A 20,036-nucleotide genomic window follows, 5' to 3' on the forward strand; every position below is an offset into this window, starting at 1 on the left:
CAAAAGCAAGACATTCATATACCCCCCCCAAAAAAATGGGACAGTGCTGCTCTTGTAGATAAATAAAGTCAATGGTCCCCTAGTTTCTCTTCAAGCCTCTCAGATATTTCTCCTGGAAGATAGATTGCAGGTTCATTTTCTGAAGTTCAATTTAGTGAAATTTTGGTGGCAGCGTTGAATTTCAAGGTACTATAAATAGTAGGTTAAGCTCTTTAAAGCTTAGAACATGGATAGGAAAACTAAGGCCCAGGGCCTGGATCCAGACCAGTTGCCTTCTAAATCTGGTCTGCAGATGGTCCGGGAATCAGCGTGTTTTTACATGAGTAGAATGTGTCCTTTAATTTAAAATGCATCTCTGAGTTATTTGTGGGGCCTGCCTGGTGTTTTTACATGAATAGCATGTGTGCTTTTATTTAAAATGCATCTCTGGGTTATTTGTGGGGCATAGGAATCTGTTCTCTTTTTTTTCCAAAATATAGTCTGCCCCCCCCCCCAAGGTCTGAGGGACAGTGGACTGGCCCCCTGCTGAAAAAGTTTGCTGACCCCTGGTTTAGAGCTTGTTTATGTGTTTACCAATACATGCCCACTCAACTATTTCAGTCTGCAGAATTGGCCGTGTTACAGGTGACACATAATAGTCAATCTACACTTACAGAAACTGACTTTTACTGTGGTAGCCCCTACAGTTCTTTATTACATTAAGTTTCTATGTCCAAGGATCACTGGGCAGTTAGGAATTCCCTGCCTAATGACATAATTCTGGACAAGAGCCCTCAGTGGACTATTTTAAATGGCTTTTAAAAATCATTTTATTTCAATGAAATATGCCCAGACTTGCTGTTTTAATGTTATATTTTGTTGATAAAAAATGTTAATTTTTGATGATTTTATCAGTGTTCCTTGAAAAAAAGCATTTCACTATATTTCATATTGACTGCTTTACCATTTTGCAATTTAATGCCATTTAATTTTCTTTAAAACTAAAAAAAAAACCTGAAGAATTGTTTATTAATCAATTGTTTATTGCTTACTTAAGTCAATCCACATGATCATATTGGGGAACATGCATCAAAGCATTCTCCACCTCCTTTCTAAAATGGATTTGTCTTCTCCTTGCAGGTACCACACAGTCACACAATGTTAAACCAGTCTTCAGGATTGGTGGAATTCATTCTGCATGGATTCTCTAAAACTCAGGGATCAGAGACATTTCAGTTCATTATATTTTTGATCATATATCTGATCGCTGTCACTGAAAACCTCATCATCATCACAGTCATCTCTTACAGTGCTCAGCTTCACAAACCCATGTACTTCTTCCTAGCCAATCTGGCATTCCAAGACTTTGGCTCCATATCTGTCACAGTCCCCAAATCCATGGCAAATTCCCTGATGAACAGCAAGACCATTTCTTACAATGGATGCATCTGTCAGGTTTTCTTCTTTGTCCTTTTCTCTGGATCTCATTTTTACCTCCTTGGAATTATGGCATATGACCGCTACATTGCCATCTGCTGCCTGCTGCACTATGAGACTGTCATGAATAGAAAGGCATGTATCCAAATGGCAATTGGTGCATGGATTGCTGGGCTTCTGTATTCTGCATCATACGCTGCTAGTACATTCACAATAGAGTTCTGTTCCAATAACATCAATCAGTTCTTCTGTGAAATTCCACAGTTAATCAAAATTGCTTGCTCTGAATCATATCTCATTGCATTTTGGAATACGTGTGTTGCTGCTTCTCTGGCCTTCATTTATATTGTTCTAATAGTGTATTCTTATGTTCAGATCTTCAGGGCAGTTCTAAGAATTCCTTCTGCCCAGGGAAAGGAAAAAGCCTTCCCAACTTGCTTGCCACACCTTGTTGTAATATCATTATATTTTCTCATTGGTTCATTAGTATATTTAAAGCCAACTTCTAAGTCTCTATCATCAATAGATCTTGTACTTTCAGTGTTTTATTGCATGTTGCCACCAGTCATGAATCCCCTAATCTATAGCATTAGGAATAGGGAACTGAAATTAGCATTATGCAAGTTTATTTCAAATGTTTTTGCTCATTTTTTTGCACAATCATCAATGCTCTTAAGGAAATAGTAATGCAATTTTTCTCTTTTTAATAACCACTATGTTTGTTTTCCTGTTTTTAATTACCACTGTGAAATCTTATGTCCTTACAAGAAAATACTGTATAAACCTTTAGCAACTTACATGCTAGTTTATCTCTATTTTATTATCTTCCAGTGAATCTCTTAACTTTCTTGTATTCTGAAACATATGTTTAAAGTTTCTAAACTTCCAATTTTTCACTTTACACCAGTTTTCCCATATACCTTTTTAAAGCATCCACCATCTGAAATCATTTTCTCCAAATAAATATAAATGTTTAGAAAACACAGAAAGTAATTAGGAACGATGTCATGTTCTTCCAGTTAATCTCTTTTTCCTAGCCACTTACAGAAAATGTGGTTGTTTTGAATCTTCAAAATATAATGTAGGTTTCCGGCCACGCCCACGATCAATGGTGGTTGTTCTTCATAGCCCTGCAGGGGCTGCAGGAAAGTTCAGGCAGGGGAAAGAGAGGATTTATGAGACATCAATTCTTGCAATGCTCCCCAGTGGTGTCTGGGGAGTTCACTGCTACCCATTATGCTGCTCAAGCCCATGTCTGCCAACTTGAAAGGCAGAACAAGTGTGACCTGGGAGTGTGTCCCTGCCATGGAGGAGCCTCCATTTCTGGCATGATTTGTGTTGGGTTCCTCCTTAATCTGGAATATTGACGTTAATCAAGAGGCTCCTGGGCTGCAATCAGTCAGATGCCGAAAAGACTGGGTCTGGTTCTTTGAAGGCATTTGAATGTTTGCTTTCCCCCCTGAAGCTTGAGAATCCTCACACAGCTGCAAAAGGAAGCAGGAGGAAAAGCTGCTCTGTGCTTTCATATGGTTTTCAAATGGTCTCTTTTTCTGCCTTGTTTTCCCCTGCAAAATGAGACATGTGTAGCCATGGTGATGTGATTCTGTCTGTCACCATGGAAAGAAGCGGAAGGCTTTTGATTTACGCTCAACAAGGAATGTAACAAGATTTTATTATGCCCTCCCCCCTTGACCAAGGTTGCATGGACTTTATTTAAAATTATCTGTGGACTGGACCAGGAGTGTGAGGGAGCATTGCAGAGCAAGTCGAATGAACGGCTGCTGAAAGATCTGTCGAGAGGTTGAATTTGAGAAAGGAGTCTGTTTTGGGCTGTGCACCGAGGAAGAACTCCAGAGCCGAATTTTAATGGTGGAGACTGGACTTGTACTCTGTGAGTTATTTATACCCGCAGCCTGTACGCTAGCTGGTGAACAGTGAAAGGAATGGAGTGTGACCTTGTAACATCTAGATAAACACTGCAAGAACTGAATGAAGGAAGAGAGTAATTAACTCTCCCAGGACACCAGGTCTGAAACATCAATGTATATGATGTGAAATGGATTTTATATTTACATATTTTATATTTATAAGACCTAACAGAGGTGTTGTTTGTGAGAAGAAGAATATGATCAGCTGCGAGAATGGACTAACAACAAGTGAAGGAACAAGTGGACAACAAAGAAGAGATGATGTGGCAACAGGAGGAAATGATTGACATATGTTAGCAACACAAGCAGAAAACCTGATTTTTTAAAAAAAGAAATCGTATTAAATTAAAGTAATTTGGTTTGATTTGAGGTAATTTGGAAAACTAATAAAAATAATTAAAAAAACAAACTTCAAAATATAGTGTATACTTCCTGTAATAGAATTTTAAGATGTCTTGGCCTGTACAGTGGTACCTCTGGATGCGAACAGGATCCGTTCCGGAGCCCCGTTCACATCCTGAAGCAAACGCATCTGCAGGTGCGTGGGTCACAATTTGCTGCTTCTATGCATGCGCGTGATGTCATTTTGACTGTCTGTGCATGCGCGAGCGGCGAAACCCAGAAGTAATGCGCTTCATTACTTCTGGCTCGCTGCAGTGCGCAACCTGAAAATACTCATCCCGAAGTTACTTTAACCTGAGGTATGACTGTATTGACCACTTAGCTGTGGTTTACTTAGGTGTTCTACTGAGTCACAACAGGAAAAAGCTTGGTGAAATCTGTTGCCATGCGTAAAATGTGTTTACAGATGGCAGCTATGTGCTGCCACCTGGCAGTTTGAGTGTTGGGTCATCCTGCCACTACCACTACTGCATAGGGAGATAAACCTGTCTCTTTTTGCTCTTTTACTTTTGTTTTTATTTGTCTCATCTTGTTGTTTGTTGCTTTCTGATGGTAATTCACAAATTAAGAACAACATCAACAACCTCAGATATTTTCCCACAGGAGGCATTATGCAGAATATGCTGCTCTGTAACATTTAGCAGGGAATGGAGCAAGGGCTTATGTGTATGCAGCATGTTGACATTATAATGCAGCGAAAGTCCAACCAGTCGGATCTCTACGCAAGCCCATGCTGCCTATCAGATACCAGATCCTAGCTTGTGACCAGGATTGTCAAATGGGGGCACAGGCTCAGATATGGGTTGGGCCGGTGGGCAGAGCTGACAGAGCAGGAAGGCTTCCCTCAGGTCTGCACTCAGGCTATTTAAACAGCCCACACCTGGAGCCTTTACCAGTTTTTCCTTGTTGAGTTACCCAACCACCCTCCCTTGGATCAAGCTGCTATTGAATGACCTTGTTGTGGCTATGGTGGCTGAGTGGGAATTTGTCCACAAGGCAAATTGTCTCCAGCCTGCTGGTTTTGCCTACCTCATAGCAATCATTGCAACTGGGGCTGGGCATTGGGACAATCCTTGTCTTGGATGAAGGGGAAGTAGCAGTCTCTGCCTCATCCTCCAAAAGCTAGGGTATCCTGTTAAAGGGATCCGGGGGGAGTTGCCATGTCCTCACACCCAGCCAGGGACCAGGGCCATTGCCATACGCCCAGACGGCGGTCTCTGCATGGGTCACCCTATTTCATTTATATTTTAGTAACACCTGTTCAGATTGCCCTATGTGTCACTTCCAGCAGGCGGGCTGGACGTATTTTCCATTACCCCATGCCCAAGCCAATCCTCTTTCATCTGTATTCAACAAAGCTGTAGCCTGTTTCAATCCAAACCTGTCTCAGTTGTCTTTTAATTCATGGAAGGCTGTGGGGCTGGGGAGCCTGCCACTGTTCAGAAAATTGCAGTCATGCGTTCCAGGTTTGAAGCAGATGAAGGAATATAGATTCTAGGTACCTATAAATCTGCTGGAGATGAAAAAACTAAAAAGGAATTGATTTCGGTGTAAACTCATGCTCTCTGATTACAGATATCACCTGCCAGTGACAACATAGCTCAACATAGCTCACCCCTCTGCACTTTTCCCACTCCAGTTTGTGCTATCCTTTCCCTTTCACTCCACTCTGCTGTCATCATTTATCTTTGTTGTCTGCAGCTCTTGGGACACACAATTGAAAGTTGAGTTCTTTCTTGGCAAAACACTCAATTGCATTAGCTCCTAAGGTGTGAGAATCACATGTGCCACCCCTGCTAAATAGCTAGATGGGCATCTCCTTCTTCACACCTGTGCTCCATCCCAGAAGCTGGAACAACGGCATGCCACGCCCACGTCTACTCCAGCACATTTAAACCCCCTCTTCTAGTGTGGTGCATGCAAAAGACTGGCAATTTCACTTGTGTGAAAGGCGTTTGTGATCCAAAATATGACTGTATCTGAGAAATACATTTAAAAATTAAAAAATTGTCCAGTAGCACCTTAGAGATTAAGTTTGTTTGAGTATAAGCTTTCATATGCATGCACGGTTCTGAAGCTTATACCCAGAACAAACTTAGTTGGTCTCTAAGGTGCTACTAGACTATTTATTTATTTATTTATTTATTTATTTATTTATTTATTTCGACTGCGTCAGACTAACCCGGCTACCTACCTGAATCTTGTATCTGAGAAGTCCACTCACCTTTTTCTGTAATGCAGTGTTGCGACCAAGCATTGGGGACCCTGCAGTGATCTGGTGGGGACTGGAGATTGACACCCTTCTCATTGCCATCTGGGCGACATCGCTAGTGCTGGATGGGGCCCCACCCAGGGGTGGCCCCGCTGTCCAATCAGGACCTGTGGGAGGCATGGCCATGGGTAATTAAGACCACAGCGCCTCTGGGGAGCCCTGCTCTCTTACCCTTCGCCAGATCTCTCAACCCACCTGCCCTCTTTTTTATGCTTTGCTATGCCTCTAAAGTAAAAAAAAACTGGACTTGGTGGGTGGTTTGTAGTTCATGTTTCCCAAAATGTTTGCAACTCTGTGAATCCAGAAAGTCCACTTTCTATGGGGCCATCTCCACTAACTCAAATTAGTCTGAGAACAATTACATTCAGTCAATGAAGGAAGTGTTCTGCTTGCAGAAATCTGCTGAATAGAGATTTAGTAGGCCAATGTGGGCCCACATCTGCAAAGTCACACATACAATCAAGCTGAGAGCATAGTTCTGACTTGCCATGGACCTGACACAATTCAGCAGAATCAACATAAATATATGTGTGAAAATAAGTAGAAAACAAGTAAATTAACTAAAATGTTTCAACTCTGTTATAGAGCATAAAAATGATAAGATCCATTGTTGAACCTATATAACAGTTTATGAATAGTTATAAATTAGCATGTGTGTTCTCCAATATCTGCATCAGACATGATTTCAAAATCATTAGGTTTTATCTTTATTATAAATGATTTAAAATATTTTCAATTGTTTTACTATTTTTGCACAGAAAGAGAAACGTAATCAATGCTGTAGACGTTGCAAATTGGGGAAGGATAGGGTGAATAGATTTGACGTCATCTTCCACAATGCCGATTTCAGTTGCCTATTCCGTATACTATAGATTATTGGGTTCATAACTGGAGGAAACATGCAATAGAACATTGAGAGCACAAGATCAATGACTGATGGGGACCCAGAAGTTGGCTTTAGATAGGCAAATGAACCGCTGGCAAGAAATAAGGATATTACAAAAAGATGTGGCAAGCAAGTTGAGAAGGCTTTTTCCTTCCCCTGGGCAGAAGGAATTCTTAGAACTGCCCTGAAGATCTGAACATAAGAATAAACTATCAGAGCAACATAAGTAACAGCTAGAGATATACCAACACAAATAACCCGAAATGCGATGAGATATGAATCAGAACAAGCAATTTTAAATAACTGTGGGATTTCACAGAAGAACTGGTTGATTTCATTGGAACAGAACTCAAGTGTGAATGTGCTTCCAGTGTATATTGTAGAATACAGAAGCCCACCAACCCATGCACAGCTTGCCAGTTGGACGCATGTCTTTCTATTCATGATAGTCTCATAGTGCAGTGGACAGCAGATGGCAATGTAGCGGTCATATGCCATAATACCAAGGATGAACAAGTGAGATCCAATAAAAAGAATGAGAAAGAAAACCTGGCAGATGCATCCACTGTATGAAATAGTCTTGGTGTTCATCAGGGAATTTGACAAGGATTTGGGGACTGTGACAGATATTGAGCCAATGTCTTGGAATGCAAGATTGGCCAAAAAGAAGTACATGGGTTTGTGAAGCTGAGGACTGCAAGAGATGACTGTGATGATGAGAAGGTTTTCAATGAGAGCCAACAAATAAATAAGCAGAAAAGCAATGAAACGGAATGTCTCCATCTCCCGAGTATCAGAGAATCCATGCAAAATGAATTCCATCAGTCCTGATGATTGGTTGAACATTGTGTAGGTATTTGGTACCTGCAAAGAGAAAACAAACCCATTTTAGAAAGGAGAAGAGTATCAGAGGCTTTCATGCAGGTTCCCCATGTGATCAAATAGATTGACCTAGGCAAGCCAGAAACCATTGCTCTTTCAATAAACATTTGTTTGTTGTTCATCTTAAAATTAAAAAGTATACACCTTTAAAAATGTGAAATCTCTAAGTGGTTAGTATTATATATTATAAAAATATTTCATATTGTTCAATGTTTTGTATAGATTATATAAAGAGTTTATATTGATATTGCATTGTTGTACTTGGTCATCGTGTTGCCTTGGATATTACTGATGACTGTTGGAAAGAAACAGAGGAACTGAGGTGAGAGGGAATAGAAGGCAGCTGCTGCTTCCCTGAGCAGAAACCCTCCACAAGCCATTTTGTTGCAGGGCTTTACCTGCTGAATACAGTGCCAAAAACATTCAAACATTATTCCCAAGACATTTAACTGAATCAGATTGTTTGTCTCAGGCTTCAGTGAGCATTTCCTGCAACAACCATTCAGTAGAGATGGTCTAAGTTAACCAGTCTAACACTACAAAAGTGGCAACTAATCATTCTGTTTCTGCCACTGGAGCATTGTTCTACTTTGGTGCAGCTTCGAGTGGGGATGACATCTGAAATCATTCCTCCCAGTATAATGCAGTTAGAAAATTTGCAACTCCACTAAGTGTCTTAAGGGGTGGAGCTCTTGATATGGTAAATTGACCTCTAAGAGTGGTGCATCAGTCCTGGCTGGGGTGCTGGTTTTGGGGGGAGGGAGGATGCTTATGCTGAGTGGAAGCATGAAATTCTGACCTGAAAACCTGCTTGTTTAGTAGTACTGGCCTTTTCCACTGCCAGAAGTGTGTGTGTGTGTGTGTGTGTGTGTGTGTGTGTGTAAAGCAGGCATTAATTCTCATCATAATCCAAAAGACCACGATGATCCCCATCATTCAATGATGCGTTTTTCCATGTCACGGGTTTCCAGCATGCACCAGCAAAGAGAATCTGCAGCTGACACATTCTCTTCAGTGCCTCATGCAAATCACTGGGCAACGATTTTTTACTTTTTGAATGTTGTCTAGATTTCTACAACTGATTTAGGGTATTTTTGCACTGCTGAATCAGGAAGTGGCATCCGTTTCTCTCCATCAGGTCAGGTTTATTGTAAACTGAATGGTGGGCATTGATAAAGGTAAGTACATGTAAATTGCATGTTGCTTCACTCTTTTTCAAACTTCAGGGCTTGAACTTCCGTTTCTTGGAACTCCTGGAATGCTCAGTGGCAGGGAGGTCTCTCTTCAGAGTCCAACAGTAGTCAGCCATCATGACTGCATCCCAGCGACCCTGATACCTGGTCTCCATCTCTTTCATGTCCTGATGGAATCTCTCCCCCTGCTCGTCACTCATTGAACCCAGGTTCTCAGGAAACCGGTCCATATGTGAAAATAGGTAGTGCATCTTGACGCTCATGTTGCAGCCCAGGTTTCTGAAAGCAGTCAGCATGTTGTTGACAAGTTCTGCGTAGTTTCTGGCCTTATTGTTGCCAAGAAAGTTATTCACTACCAGAACAAATGCCTTCCATGCTTCCAGTTCCACTTCGTTCATTGAGTTTCCGAACTCTGGATCTCTGATGAGCTGACGGATCTGAGGACCATCGAAGATGCCACTTTCAACTTCTCCATGGTCAATCCTGGAAAAGCCTGGCACAAGTAAGTGAAGCAGTCACCATCCTTGTCCAGAGCCTTGGTGAACTGCTTGATTAAGCCGAGCTTGATGTGCAGAGGTGGGAAGAGTATTCTGTCTCTGTCCACCAGAGGGTCATTGATGACGTTCCTTTTTTTGCAAGGCACCAATTCCTCCCGCACAGGCCAGTCCTTCTTTGTGTAATGCTGAACACGGTCCCTACTATCCCACATGCACAGAAAACATGGGTACTTGGTGAAGCCAGACTGTTGTCCCAACAAAAAGTTCACCATCTTCAGGTCAACACAAATAAACCACTTATGCTGATCATAACCAATTTTCTCCAGCACATACTTCACCTCTTCATAGTTCTCCTTCAGTGTACTCAAGTGAGCCAGGGGTATAGAGGCAAACTGGTTGCTGTTGTGTAGCAGAATACATTTCAGTGATCGCTTGCTGCTGTCAATGAACAGTCTCCAATCTTTGGGTTTGTACTGTGGCACTCCAAGCTTGAGCAGAAGCTGCGCAATATCTGCACATTACACCAAGTCCCTCTCTTCCAAGAAAAAAATGAGGTTTTATGACTTCAAACTGATCCCTTGTCAACATAATCACCCAGAACTATCGGACCTGAATACTTCTTGTCATTAAAATAATCATTTCCAATCAAAACAATTATTTGACATGGCATTTTACCCCCACCAACTTCTTCTAAAATGCTCCATGCAAGCGTACATGTGAACAAAACGTTAAAAAAAAATGACATGTGGCCATAGCTCAAAAACTTGAGCTGATTGAGCAAAACCAATGTGATTTTTGGATTCAGCGCATCAGATTCATCCTAAAAAAAACTGAAAAAAACGCAGACAACAAATTTGTTGTTGACCAGTGATTGAAAATGTTAAAACAGATATTGGTAACATGTTAACTTCTTAGCACACCTGAACCTTAAAGTTTTGTCCAGAATTGCCCTCACTATAATTAACTTGTGATAAATTGGTTTTTTATCAAGTTGATACTCAATAAGCCACTTGAGAAGTGATCCATAAAAACTGACTCACCAAACTATTCATGGGCAGATCCTGGAGAATTTAATACAATTTTATGTGGTGGTATTTGTTGTTGTTGTTGCTGCTGCTGCTTTATGTCTGCTCATTTTCTGCTTTTCTCTGATCACCCAGTATGATCTGTCACATCTTTAGCTCTCCATCACTGTTTAAGAGGTGATCTCGGTTACAGTTTTCCTCACTGACTAACAGAATAAGGAGATGCAGTAATTACTTTTATTTATATTTTGTTTCTCCATTCCCAGGAGTCTAATAAACTCAGAAGAAAATTCTCAGGCGTATGTGTGGAATGCATGTGTATTTTACTGTTTACATGTAAAGGTGTTCTATTAGATTATCAAATGATAAAAGTTTCAAGCAAGAATCACTACGTCACATGGGATTTCACCTGATATACGTAGATTGAGTAGCAATATATGGAGGTACATACATCACTTGGTTTCTTTTTCATTCATTTATAAATATTTCCATTATAACACTAAGATGCTTTAAAAATATTTCCTATAATATAATACTTAATATAATTAATATAATATCTACCGGTATCTATCATGTTCCAAGTTCTTTATTTTTTATTTTTCTTAAAAATTGTAATAACATAACAGCTATTGCTGATTCTTTTAATTTCAACTATTGTATAAAGCAGAGAACTGCTGGAAAATGTCTGTGAATGTTTTTTAAAATATGTTTGCTTCAAGAATCTCTCAGTAGAATAGGCCGTTGGATAATTTGTATACAGAATCAGCAAATAAGATACACGACATATAGACAGATTCCGTTTTTGCTAAATTAAATTTTAGGGCCTAATTTCTTCTATACAGTTTTTGGCTCCTAATTACCTTGATTGGAAGATCTCCTGCTTTCGACGGCAGCTTGTGACTGTGGCTGATGGGTGCGCTGGTGCTGAATTGAGCAAACTCAAATTGCTTTTCCCTCCCTTCCCCCCCCCCACTTGCTACTGAGACAGAGGTGAGTTCAAAGGGAGGGTCACAATGAGTTTCCTCTCGCTCTGCCAGTCCCCTCGAAGCCCCACTCTTTTGTGGAGTGTTTTGGGGAGGGGTACTGAGTCTTAGCACTCTCCCCACTGCTCAAACCAGCCCGAAATGGTCGTCCTTTAAGCAGACGATCTGAAACGCACTGCCATTCCTCCCGCAGCAAACCAGAAGTTACTGCTTCAAGAATCTTTGAATAGAATAGGCCATTGGATAATTTGTATACAGAACCAGCAAATAAGATACACAACATATAGACAGATCTTGTGGCGTCCATGTTTGTTGCATGTTGCCACCAGTTATGAACCCAGCAATGGGGAGGATATTTGGTGTGGATCACCAATTACACTTTGCTTGAACTACAGCAGCTATCTCTGTGTGACAGTACCATCCACACTGTTCAAAATAAAACAGTATGTGCAGAATTCCAGTGGGATAGAGTTCTTTACCGAAAAAAGCCAAATCAAGAAATTTGGGCACCTGAAGCAAAAACACACACCAGAAAACCCTTTACAAATTCCTCTTCTGCACTCTGGCAATAATTTAAAATGAAATAAATAGCATTTTGATGTCACTACAGTGGTACCTCAGGTTAAGTACTTAATTCGTTTCGGAGGTCTGTTCTTAACGTGAAACTGTTCTTAACCTGAAGCACCACTTTAGCTAATGGGGCCTCCCGCTGCCACCGCACCGCCGGAGCATGATTTCTGTTCTCATCCTGAAGCAAAGTTCTTAACCCAAGGTACTATTTCTGGGTTAGCGGAGTCTGTAACCTGAAGCGTATGTAACCTGAAACATATGTAACCTGAGGTACTACTGTATTTGACCAACAAAACTGGAGTGGCCCCCTCACTTTGCCTAATAAGAGTTCCAGCCCTGCTTCAAATATAAATCCCTTAGGAAAATGTTTGCATCCATAAATCTTTTGTTTAGCTCCTTGCTCAACCTGTGTTATACTTCCCAAATAAACTTTGAATATTGTTGATCCGTGTCCGTTGCAGGCAGTCAGTGGACCAGGGAACTAGGCTTGTCCCCTCAATATTCCTGGTAAATGAGAGTATTAAAGTACTAAAGCCAGGCACTTCCTTCCCAAAGCTGGAGAAGCTTCTGTCCGGCTTAGGGAAGGAGGGGTGATGCTCACACACAGATGTTGCCCCTGCCCCAAATCACCCTTAAAAGCTGGCACCTCCGGCCCTAACGTATCCTCATAAAAAGATTCATTGCACACCTCTGATCCATGTGGACAACATAAGTATACTCCTGCTAAAATCTAACACAATCTCTTCATTTTCTGACTTCATTGCTACCTGCAGCTATAGTGCCTTGTGAATCTTATAATATGACTTTTGTTATGGTTGTTCTGTTTAGCTTAATTTCTTTTAGTAGCTTTCTTAATAGTGTTTTATAGAAGGTGGTTGTTATGCTGGTGATTTGTAATTTTTTTACTGATGATTTCTTAATTATTCTATATAATTTATGCTGTGGTTGTGATGTCCAATTATCTGTTCTCCTCAGATTTGAGTGCCCAGTTTTTGAATGAAAAGGAAAGTGAGAAAAGCAACAAGTCTTACTACCTCACTGTGAAGGTTCTTCAGAGAGAGAAAACACCTTTTTGCTATGACAAGAAACATTAGCTTTTATACCCAAGGTGTGTGGGATGTAACCCACTGAGATCAGTCAAGTACAACATTCCTCTGGTCCATGTGGTTACGGAGAGATGGACACGACTAAACAACAACAATTAATTAGCAAGTGTGTTCTCAAAAGATTTGCAACTGAAATGAAAATAAAGATTCCAACACAGGTTTTATCTGTATGTTTAAAAATGTTTTACTATATTTTTACAGGAAGAGAAACATATTGCAAATTGGGGAAGAAAAATTGGGGTGAAAAATTTTGCAGTCAACTTCCACAATGCTGATTTCAGTTGCCTATTCCGAATACTATAGATTATTGGGTTTATAACTGGAGGCAACATGCAGTAGAACATAGAAGCTACAAGATCCATGGCTGATAAGGACCCAGAAGTTGGCTTTAGATAGGCAAATGAACCACTGGCAAAATATACAGATATTACAATAAGGTGTGGCAGGCAAGTTGAGAAGGCCTTTTCCTTTCCCTGGGCAGAAGGAATTCTGAGAACTGCCCTGAAGATCTGAACATAAGAATAAACTATCAGAGCAAAGTATGTAAAAGCCAGAGACGCACCAACACAAATAACCCAAAATGCGATGAGATATGAATCAGAGCAAGCAATTTTGAATAACTGTGGAATTTCACAGAAAAACTGACTGATGTCATTAGAACAGAACTCAATTGTGAATGTACTGCCAGTATATACTGTGGAATAGATAAGCCCAGTAATCCATGCACTGATTGCCATTTTGACACATGCTTTTCTGTTCATCACAGTCTCATAGTGCAGAGGATTGCAGATAGCAAAGTAGCGGTCATATGCCATGATGCCAAGGAGGAAAAAATGAGATACAGTGAAGAACATAAAGTAGAAAACCTGGCAGATGCATCCATTGTATGAAATGGCCTTGGTGTTCATCAGGGAATTTGACAAGGATTTGGGAACTGAGACAGATATGGAGCCAAGGTCTTGGAATGCCAGATTGGCTAGAAAGAAGTACATGGGTTTGTGAAGCTGAGGACTGCAGGTGATGACTGTGATGATGAGAAGGTTTTCAGTGACAGCCATCAGATAAATGAACAGGAAAGTAATGAAATGAAATGTCTCCCATTCCTGAGTATCAGAGAATCCATACAGAAGGAATTCCACCACTCCAGATGACTGGTTGAACATAGTGCTTGTGTGTGGTTCCTGCAAAGAGGAGCAAACACATTTAAGAAAGGTAAAGTAAAAGGTAAAGGACCCCTGGATGGTTAAGTCCAGTCAAAGGTGACTATGGGGTTGCGCAGCTCATCTCGCTTTCAGGTGGCAGGAGCTGGTGTTTGTCCAGAGACAGCTTTCTGGGTCATGTGGCCAGCATGACTAAACTACTTCTGGTGCAATGGAACACCGTGATGCAAGCCAGGGTGCACAGAAACACTGTTTACCTACCTGCTGCAGCAGTACCTATTTATCCACTTGCACTGGCATGCTTTCAAACTGCTAGGTTGGCAGGAGCTGGGACAGAGCAACGGGAGCTCACTCCATTGCAGGGATTCGAACCACTGACCTTCCGATTGACAAATCCAAGAGGCTCAGTGGTTTAGACCACAGCACCACCCATGTCCCTATTTTATTTAAATATTTATCTTTATAAACCTTTATTTAAGAAAGGAGGCACAATTAGTTATCTCCATGTTACATGGAATTTCATGTGATAGAGATTTAACAGTTTTTGTCCATGTCACGTTTCCAGTATGCATTTGCTAAGACCGACACAGGCTGACCTGGCCTCTTTTATGTGGAATGAGGATGTGCAGGCCAGAATATTCTCTTTAATGAATGAAAATGTATAATTATTGGTGACATGGTGGCTATTCTGCACATCTGACCTTTGCAGATTTCTTACTAGGAAACCCATAAATATATTTAACTTGTGATAAAACTTGCTTTTTATCCAGTAGGTCTGTTATGCCTTCAAGGTTCTGCTTCTAGATGTTTCATTAGGTTCACTGAATTCATAAATCACTTCTCACAATAAAAGAGACCTCCAAGGAATTTACAATAATAAAATATGTGAGATGTCTTCTATTCCTAGCCATTAACCCTGGCTGGGACAAACCGAGCATGGGCTTTTGCATTGTAAAACTCTGGTTTCTAGATCTTCCTGAACTGTGTACACAGTTTATCCAGGAGGTCATGAATAAAATAATTGAAAAGTCATCTATTCAAATAGACTTACCAAGCTGTTTGTGGGCAGATCTTGGGTGATTTCATGAAAGTGTTTACATGCTTCGTTTTCATGCCTGGTTGCGATCTGTGTTGTTTTTCTGGGCAGCCAATGTGATTTGCCTTTTCAATGTATCACACCATTCTCTCCCCATAGTTGTTTGAGAGGCAATTTCTCTTACTGCTCTCTATACTGAGATGCTGCACTGGATTTTATCCATATTTACTTCCATTACTCCCAGGAGTCTAATCAAACTCAGAAGAAAAGACTCATGGGAATGTGTGATATGTGTTTGTATTTTTACATGTAAAAACATTCTATAGCGTACCAAATGATAAACAGTTCAAGCAATAATCACCATGTCAAATGCAATTTCATGTGATACTGAATGAGTGACAATATACATTGGAATATACATCACTTGATTCCTTTTTTTAGTTATTTGTTAATTTATAAGTATTCATATTATAACACAAATGTCAGTTTTCAAGCTTTTCACAATATTACACATGTACAATGATAGATTCCCCTCAATTCTGAAATGTCTCCCTGAAGCCATACTAAAACACCCAAAAATCCTAACAGAGTAAAAGAAAAGAAAGAGGAGTTCAAAGAAGGACCATCTAGATTGGAAAAGGAATATTAGCCTAGGTAAGATGTGTTCTACAAGTTCGTTTCTTCTTAGATTTGAGTGCAGAGTACTTGCAAGGGAAAGAAAGTGTGAGAAGCAATGAGTCTTACAACCTTGGTGTGGATTTTATGCCAGCGATTCTCCCCAAACTGAGGTCAATTGGGGTTTTTTAAGAAGGCTAAATGCCCTGTCTTCCTGAAAGATATTAGCTCTTTAGGGTTTTGAAATGCCATGGGGAGCCATGAAGATATTGTAAATCTCTGAGAAATGGATCTTTGACCATGGATCTTCTTCCTGCTATCTACATGGGAGGGGGAGACTAGCAGATGTTTTTGGTTTCCCTCTAGGTTACCTCTGGCCTTCCAAACTTTGAAACTAGTTTCTATACAAAGTGGGAGGAATGATGGAGAGGAATTTTCATTAATACAATATGTGACTTTCTCCTTGCATAACACTTCCAGAAGTATGTTTTACTATGGTCTTCAAACAACAACAAAACCTGCCTACTCAGTAATAACATGGTCTGGTCTTAGCATAACTCCTCCTCCTACCCGTGATCACTGATCACCCGTGATCCCAGTGTGTCCCAGTGCAGAGATTGTGTGTGTCCCCCGTGGAACCTGCCCCAACCATTCTGTTGGCTGGGGCCTACTCCCAGGCAGCCCTGACTCTCTCCCCTTAAGAACAGAATACAAACTATATCAAAAAATAGAAACTAATTAAAAAACAAAACAAAAAATTCACAGTTCTACTAAAAATTAAACTAATACCCAACTGCAACTAAATGTTAATCCCTCCCCCAACAAGCAAAAACCAAACCATAAAACCGATATTTAAAACAGCACAAATTAAAAACTATTTAAAAACATTTTTTACATTTGACCCAACCCCAGAGTTATTCCAGTGAGTCTGGGCCAAGCAGTGTCTCTCCAGTGACGTCTTCTTCCTTCAACAAACACATGTTGCACAGGGTTGCATGAAAAGAAACCCCAATGTCTAAGCTCCTGCTCAAAGGAAGATGCACTGCACAATCAGGACAAATGCACAATCAGGTGCCCCAATCGTGTGGTGCATCTACACACAGTCAGGATCTTGAATGTTGGGGATTCTTTACAGACAACAACACACAATGCATGAGGTGGCTTGTAAAGCAGCCTGTAACTTCATGTGACACAATGCTGCTGGAGGAAGAAGTGGCAGTGGGGATGAGTCTCCATGGCATTTTGCATTTGTTTTATGGTTGTAATTTTATTGTTGATGTGTTGCTGTTTACCACCATTATATTTTTTTTTCTTAAGGTTGGCAGCATATATATATATATATATATATATATATATATATATATATATATATATATATTAAAATAAATGACCAAATGTAGCACAGCTCCAGAACCAACTTGATAGGAATTAGCATATGGATTTGAAAAATGCTACCCAAATGCTCGCTGCTTCCAAGGCTACATGTTAGGAAGATCATTAATCGCTGCTGTTTCTAAGTCTGGAGTACAACCCCGTTGACTTTAGTGTTTCAGATTTACATTGGAGCAAATGGGAGAATACAGTTAGCGCATTTGTTGGCTGCTCTCCTTAAGGCCTCCTTCACCTCTTTATTCCTCAGGCTGTATATAAGGGGATTAAGCAGAGGTGTCAAGATGGTATAAAAGATAGAGAATACCTTATTGAGTGTTCTCAGTTGATTGTTGTCTTGTAAAAGATACACAATGGTGAAAGAGCCATAGAAAATGGTCACCACAATGAGATGGGAAGAGCAAGTGGAGAAAGCCTTTTGCCTTCCTGTGGTGGATGGGATGCCAAGAATGGCAGTGATGATGCATACGTATGATGCTATAGTCAGAACGAATGGTGGCAGGGTAGAGATAGAAGTCAGAACAGCCGATACCAGTTTCACCTGACTTGCATCACTGCAGGCCAGGTTCATCATCGGAATGAAATCACAAAAGAAATGCTCAATCACATTGTGGCCACAGAAGGTTACCTGTAGTATAAAACCTAGCAATATTGTGTCTATGACAAAACTGCCAATCCAAGACCCAGCTACCAGCTGGAGACAAACCTTGAAATTCATAAGGACAGAATAATGCAAGGGGCGGCATATTGCTATGTAACGGTCATAAGACATTGCTGCCAGGAGATAGCACTCAGTTACTGCTAAGAACACAAATGCCCATAATTGCACAATGCAGCCATTAACGGATACACCTGGTTTTTTGCTTAATAAACTGGCCAGCATTCTGGGGAGGATGGTTGAGCTATAGCAGGTCTCCAAGCAAGACAAGTTGCCCAAAAAGAAATACATGGGGGTGTGGAGGTGCTGATCAGTGACAACCAATGTGACAATGATCAGGTTCCCAGCCATAGTCATGATGTAGATGATTAGAAACAGCATGAAGAGAAGAATATGTAACTCCTGGAGCTCTCCAAAGCCACGAAGGACAAATTCTGTAATGATGGTTTCATTTCTCCTCTCCAATGTCAACATCCTTTTAATCTGTTGAAGGGGAAGAAGAACAATTTGTGCAATCAATATTACTCTCCCCTCATGTTATTCTAGTATTTGCCCCCATCTGAATTAAAGGGATCTCGCCCTGGATTCAAGTCTCCCAATAGTTCTATTCAGGTATTTGTTCTTCCAAGTCTCGCTTAAATTATTCCCATAAGAAAAACAAGGACAAAGGTGAACTGTTTTGAATTTGAGTCCTTAGATTAACCTGCCTGCTTTTTCTGGAAATAAGGCACCCCTAGGTGAGCTTTATAAAATGGCTGAGGGAGACACTCGGTGGATAGAAACCATAATGCAAAGATTGCTGCCTTTCTGATACTGCATTACGATTTTTGGCATAGAAGCTATACAAATGATATCATCCTTCTTTCTAGTAAGGTAGCCTGAGACCAACTTGAATGCTTTACAAAGTATCAACCAGGCAATCATGGCTCCAGAATTTTAGTGATCCCTCTCACCCTGGATCAGTCAGGAAATGCTACCACGCTGCCACAACTAAAGAACATGAGAAACAAAATAACTTTGTCTTTTGGATGATTCCAAATTATGTCAGGGTGAAACCACATGAATTTATTGATGGAACAAACATGTCAAAATAATCTGTGGTTATAAATTGGGTTGGTCAAGTGAGGCAAGGTATTTATTATTTTATTTAACAGGTTTTATATACCATTTAATCATCAAAACCTCTAAGTGATAGCTGCAAGATATAGTTATCCTCTGAAATGCAATGCCATCAATAATCAGAATAATCAGAACACGTGTAAATTACCAACAGACACAGTGAAATAATTCAAATAACTCAAATATTTGCACTTGTAGATCAGTGAACTGTTAGCTGTTACCCAGCTTTAGCAAGGAGCTCTGTGACTATTAAAAGCTTGCACCCACATCAACATAATTTTTAATGCAATATAGCATCTACTTTCTCTCTTACCTTCCAGATATATCCAGATCCAGGTGTATCTAAGCAAAGGCTGCCTTATCATTTATCCACTGAAATTTAGGTAACTGAAGAGGCAGATTGGATATTGGTCCATTATTGCAGGGTAGGAATGGGGAACCTGTGATCCTCCAGATGTTGTTCAACTCCCATCAGCTCCTACCAACATCAACTTGATGGGAGCTGTAGATCATCAACATTGGAGACCCAAAGCTTTCCCATATTCTACCTTAGAGTGCCTAGATAGGAAGAGAACAAGGCTCTTGTAGCAATTGGGTGATTAACAAAGTCCCTCTATAAATCCTGGTGGTGCTCTGGGTTGATTGTATACAAAGGAGTATAGGGCTCTTGCATTTTCACAAGGTGTCAACAAAGAAGGAATTATGATGCCACTGCTGAGCATGTCACAATGCTAAATGGATGATCAAAGACACACCTGAGTCTGACAGCAAACTGGTTGTTATAGTAGATTGCCTTTATATCACAGTGATGGGAATAATCATGCATTCAGCCTGTGCATGTAATTCTCACCTGAAATTCAAGGCACTCAAAATCTTGGAATGCTCCCTTCTGCTTCCTA

General features: G+C 40.4%; 3 protein-coding genes across 3 annotated transcripts in view; 2 read left to right on the plus strand and 1 right to left on the minus strand.

Moving 5' to 3' along the window:
- The window catches only part of LOC309354855 (olfactory receptor 5AP2-like), a gene marked incomplete at both ends in the record, with an annotated part of 215,639 nt that overhangs the window by 120,586 nt on the left and 75,017 nt on the right, over window positions 1-20,036 (plus strand). The window lies entirely within an intron of this gene.
- LOC309356138 (olfactory receptor 14J1-like) lies at window positions 1,138-2,100 on the plus strand (the record flags this gene model as incomplete). The annotated part of the gene is made up of 1 exon (XM_081887316.1): window positions 1,138-2,100. The coding sequence occupies one exon, from the start codon at window positions 1,138-1,140 to the stop codon at window positions 2,098-2,100; it is 963 nt and encodes a 320-aa protein (XP_081743442.1).
- On the minus strand, window positions 13,334-19,769 carry LOC309356139 (uncharacterized protein; the record flags this gene model as incomplete). The annotated part of the gene is made up of 4 exons (XM_081887317.1): window positions 19,451-19,769; window positions 17,531-18,501; window positions 15,372-15,459; window positions 13,334-14,341 (listed from the first exon to the last, which is right to left on the minus strand). Exons 2-4 carry the CDS (start codon window positions 18,490-18,492, stop codon window positions 13,334-13,336), a joined length of 2,058 nt encoding a protein of 685 aa, XP_081743443.1. The 5' UTR covers window positions 18,493-18,501; window positions 19,451-19,769.

The sequence above is a fragment of the Podarcis melisellensis genome, assembly GCF_964234715.1.
Source record: "Podarcis melisellensis genome assembly, chromosome: 13".
Lineage (NCBI taxonomy): Eukaryota > Metazoa > Chordata > Lepidosauria > Squamata > Lacertidae > Podarcis > Podarcis melisellensis.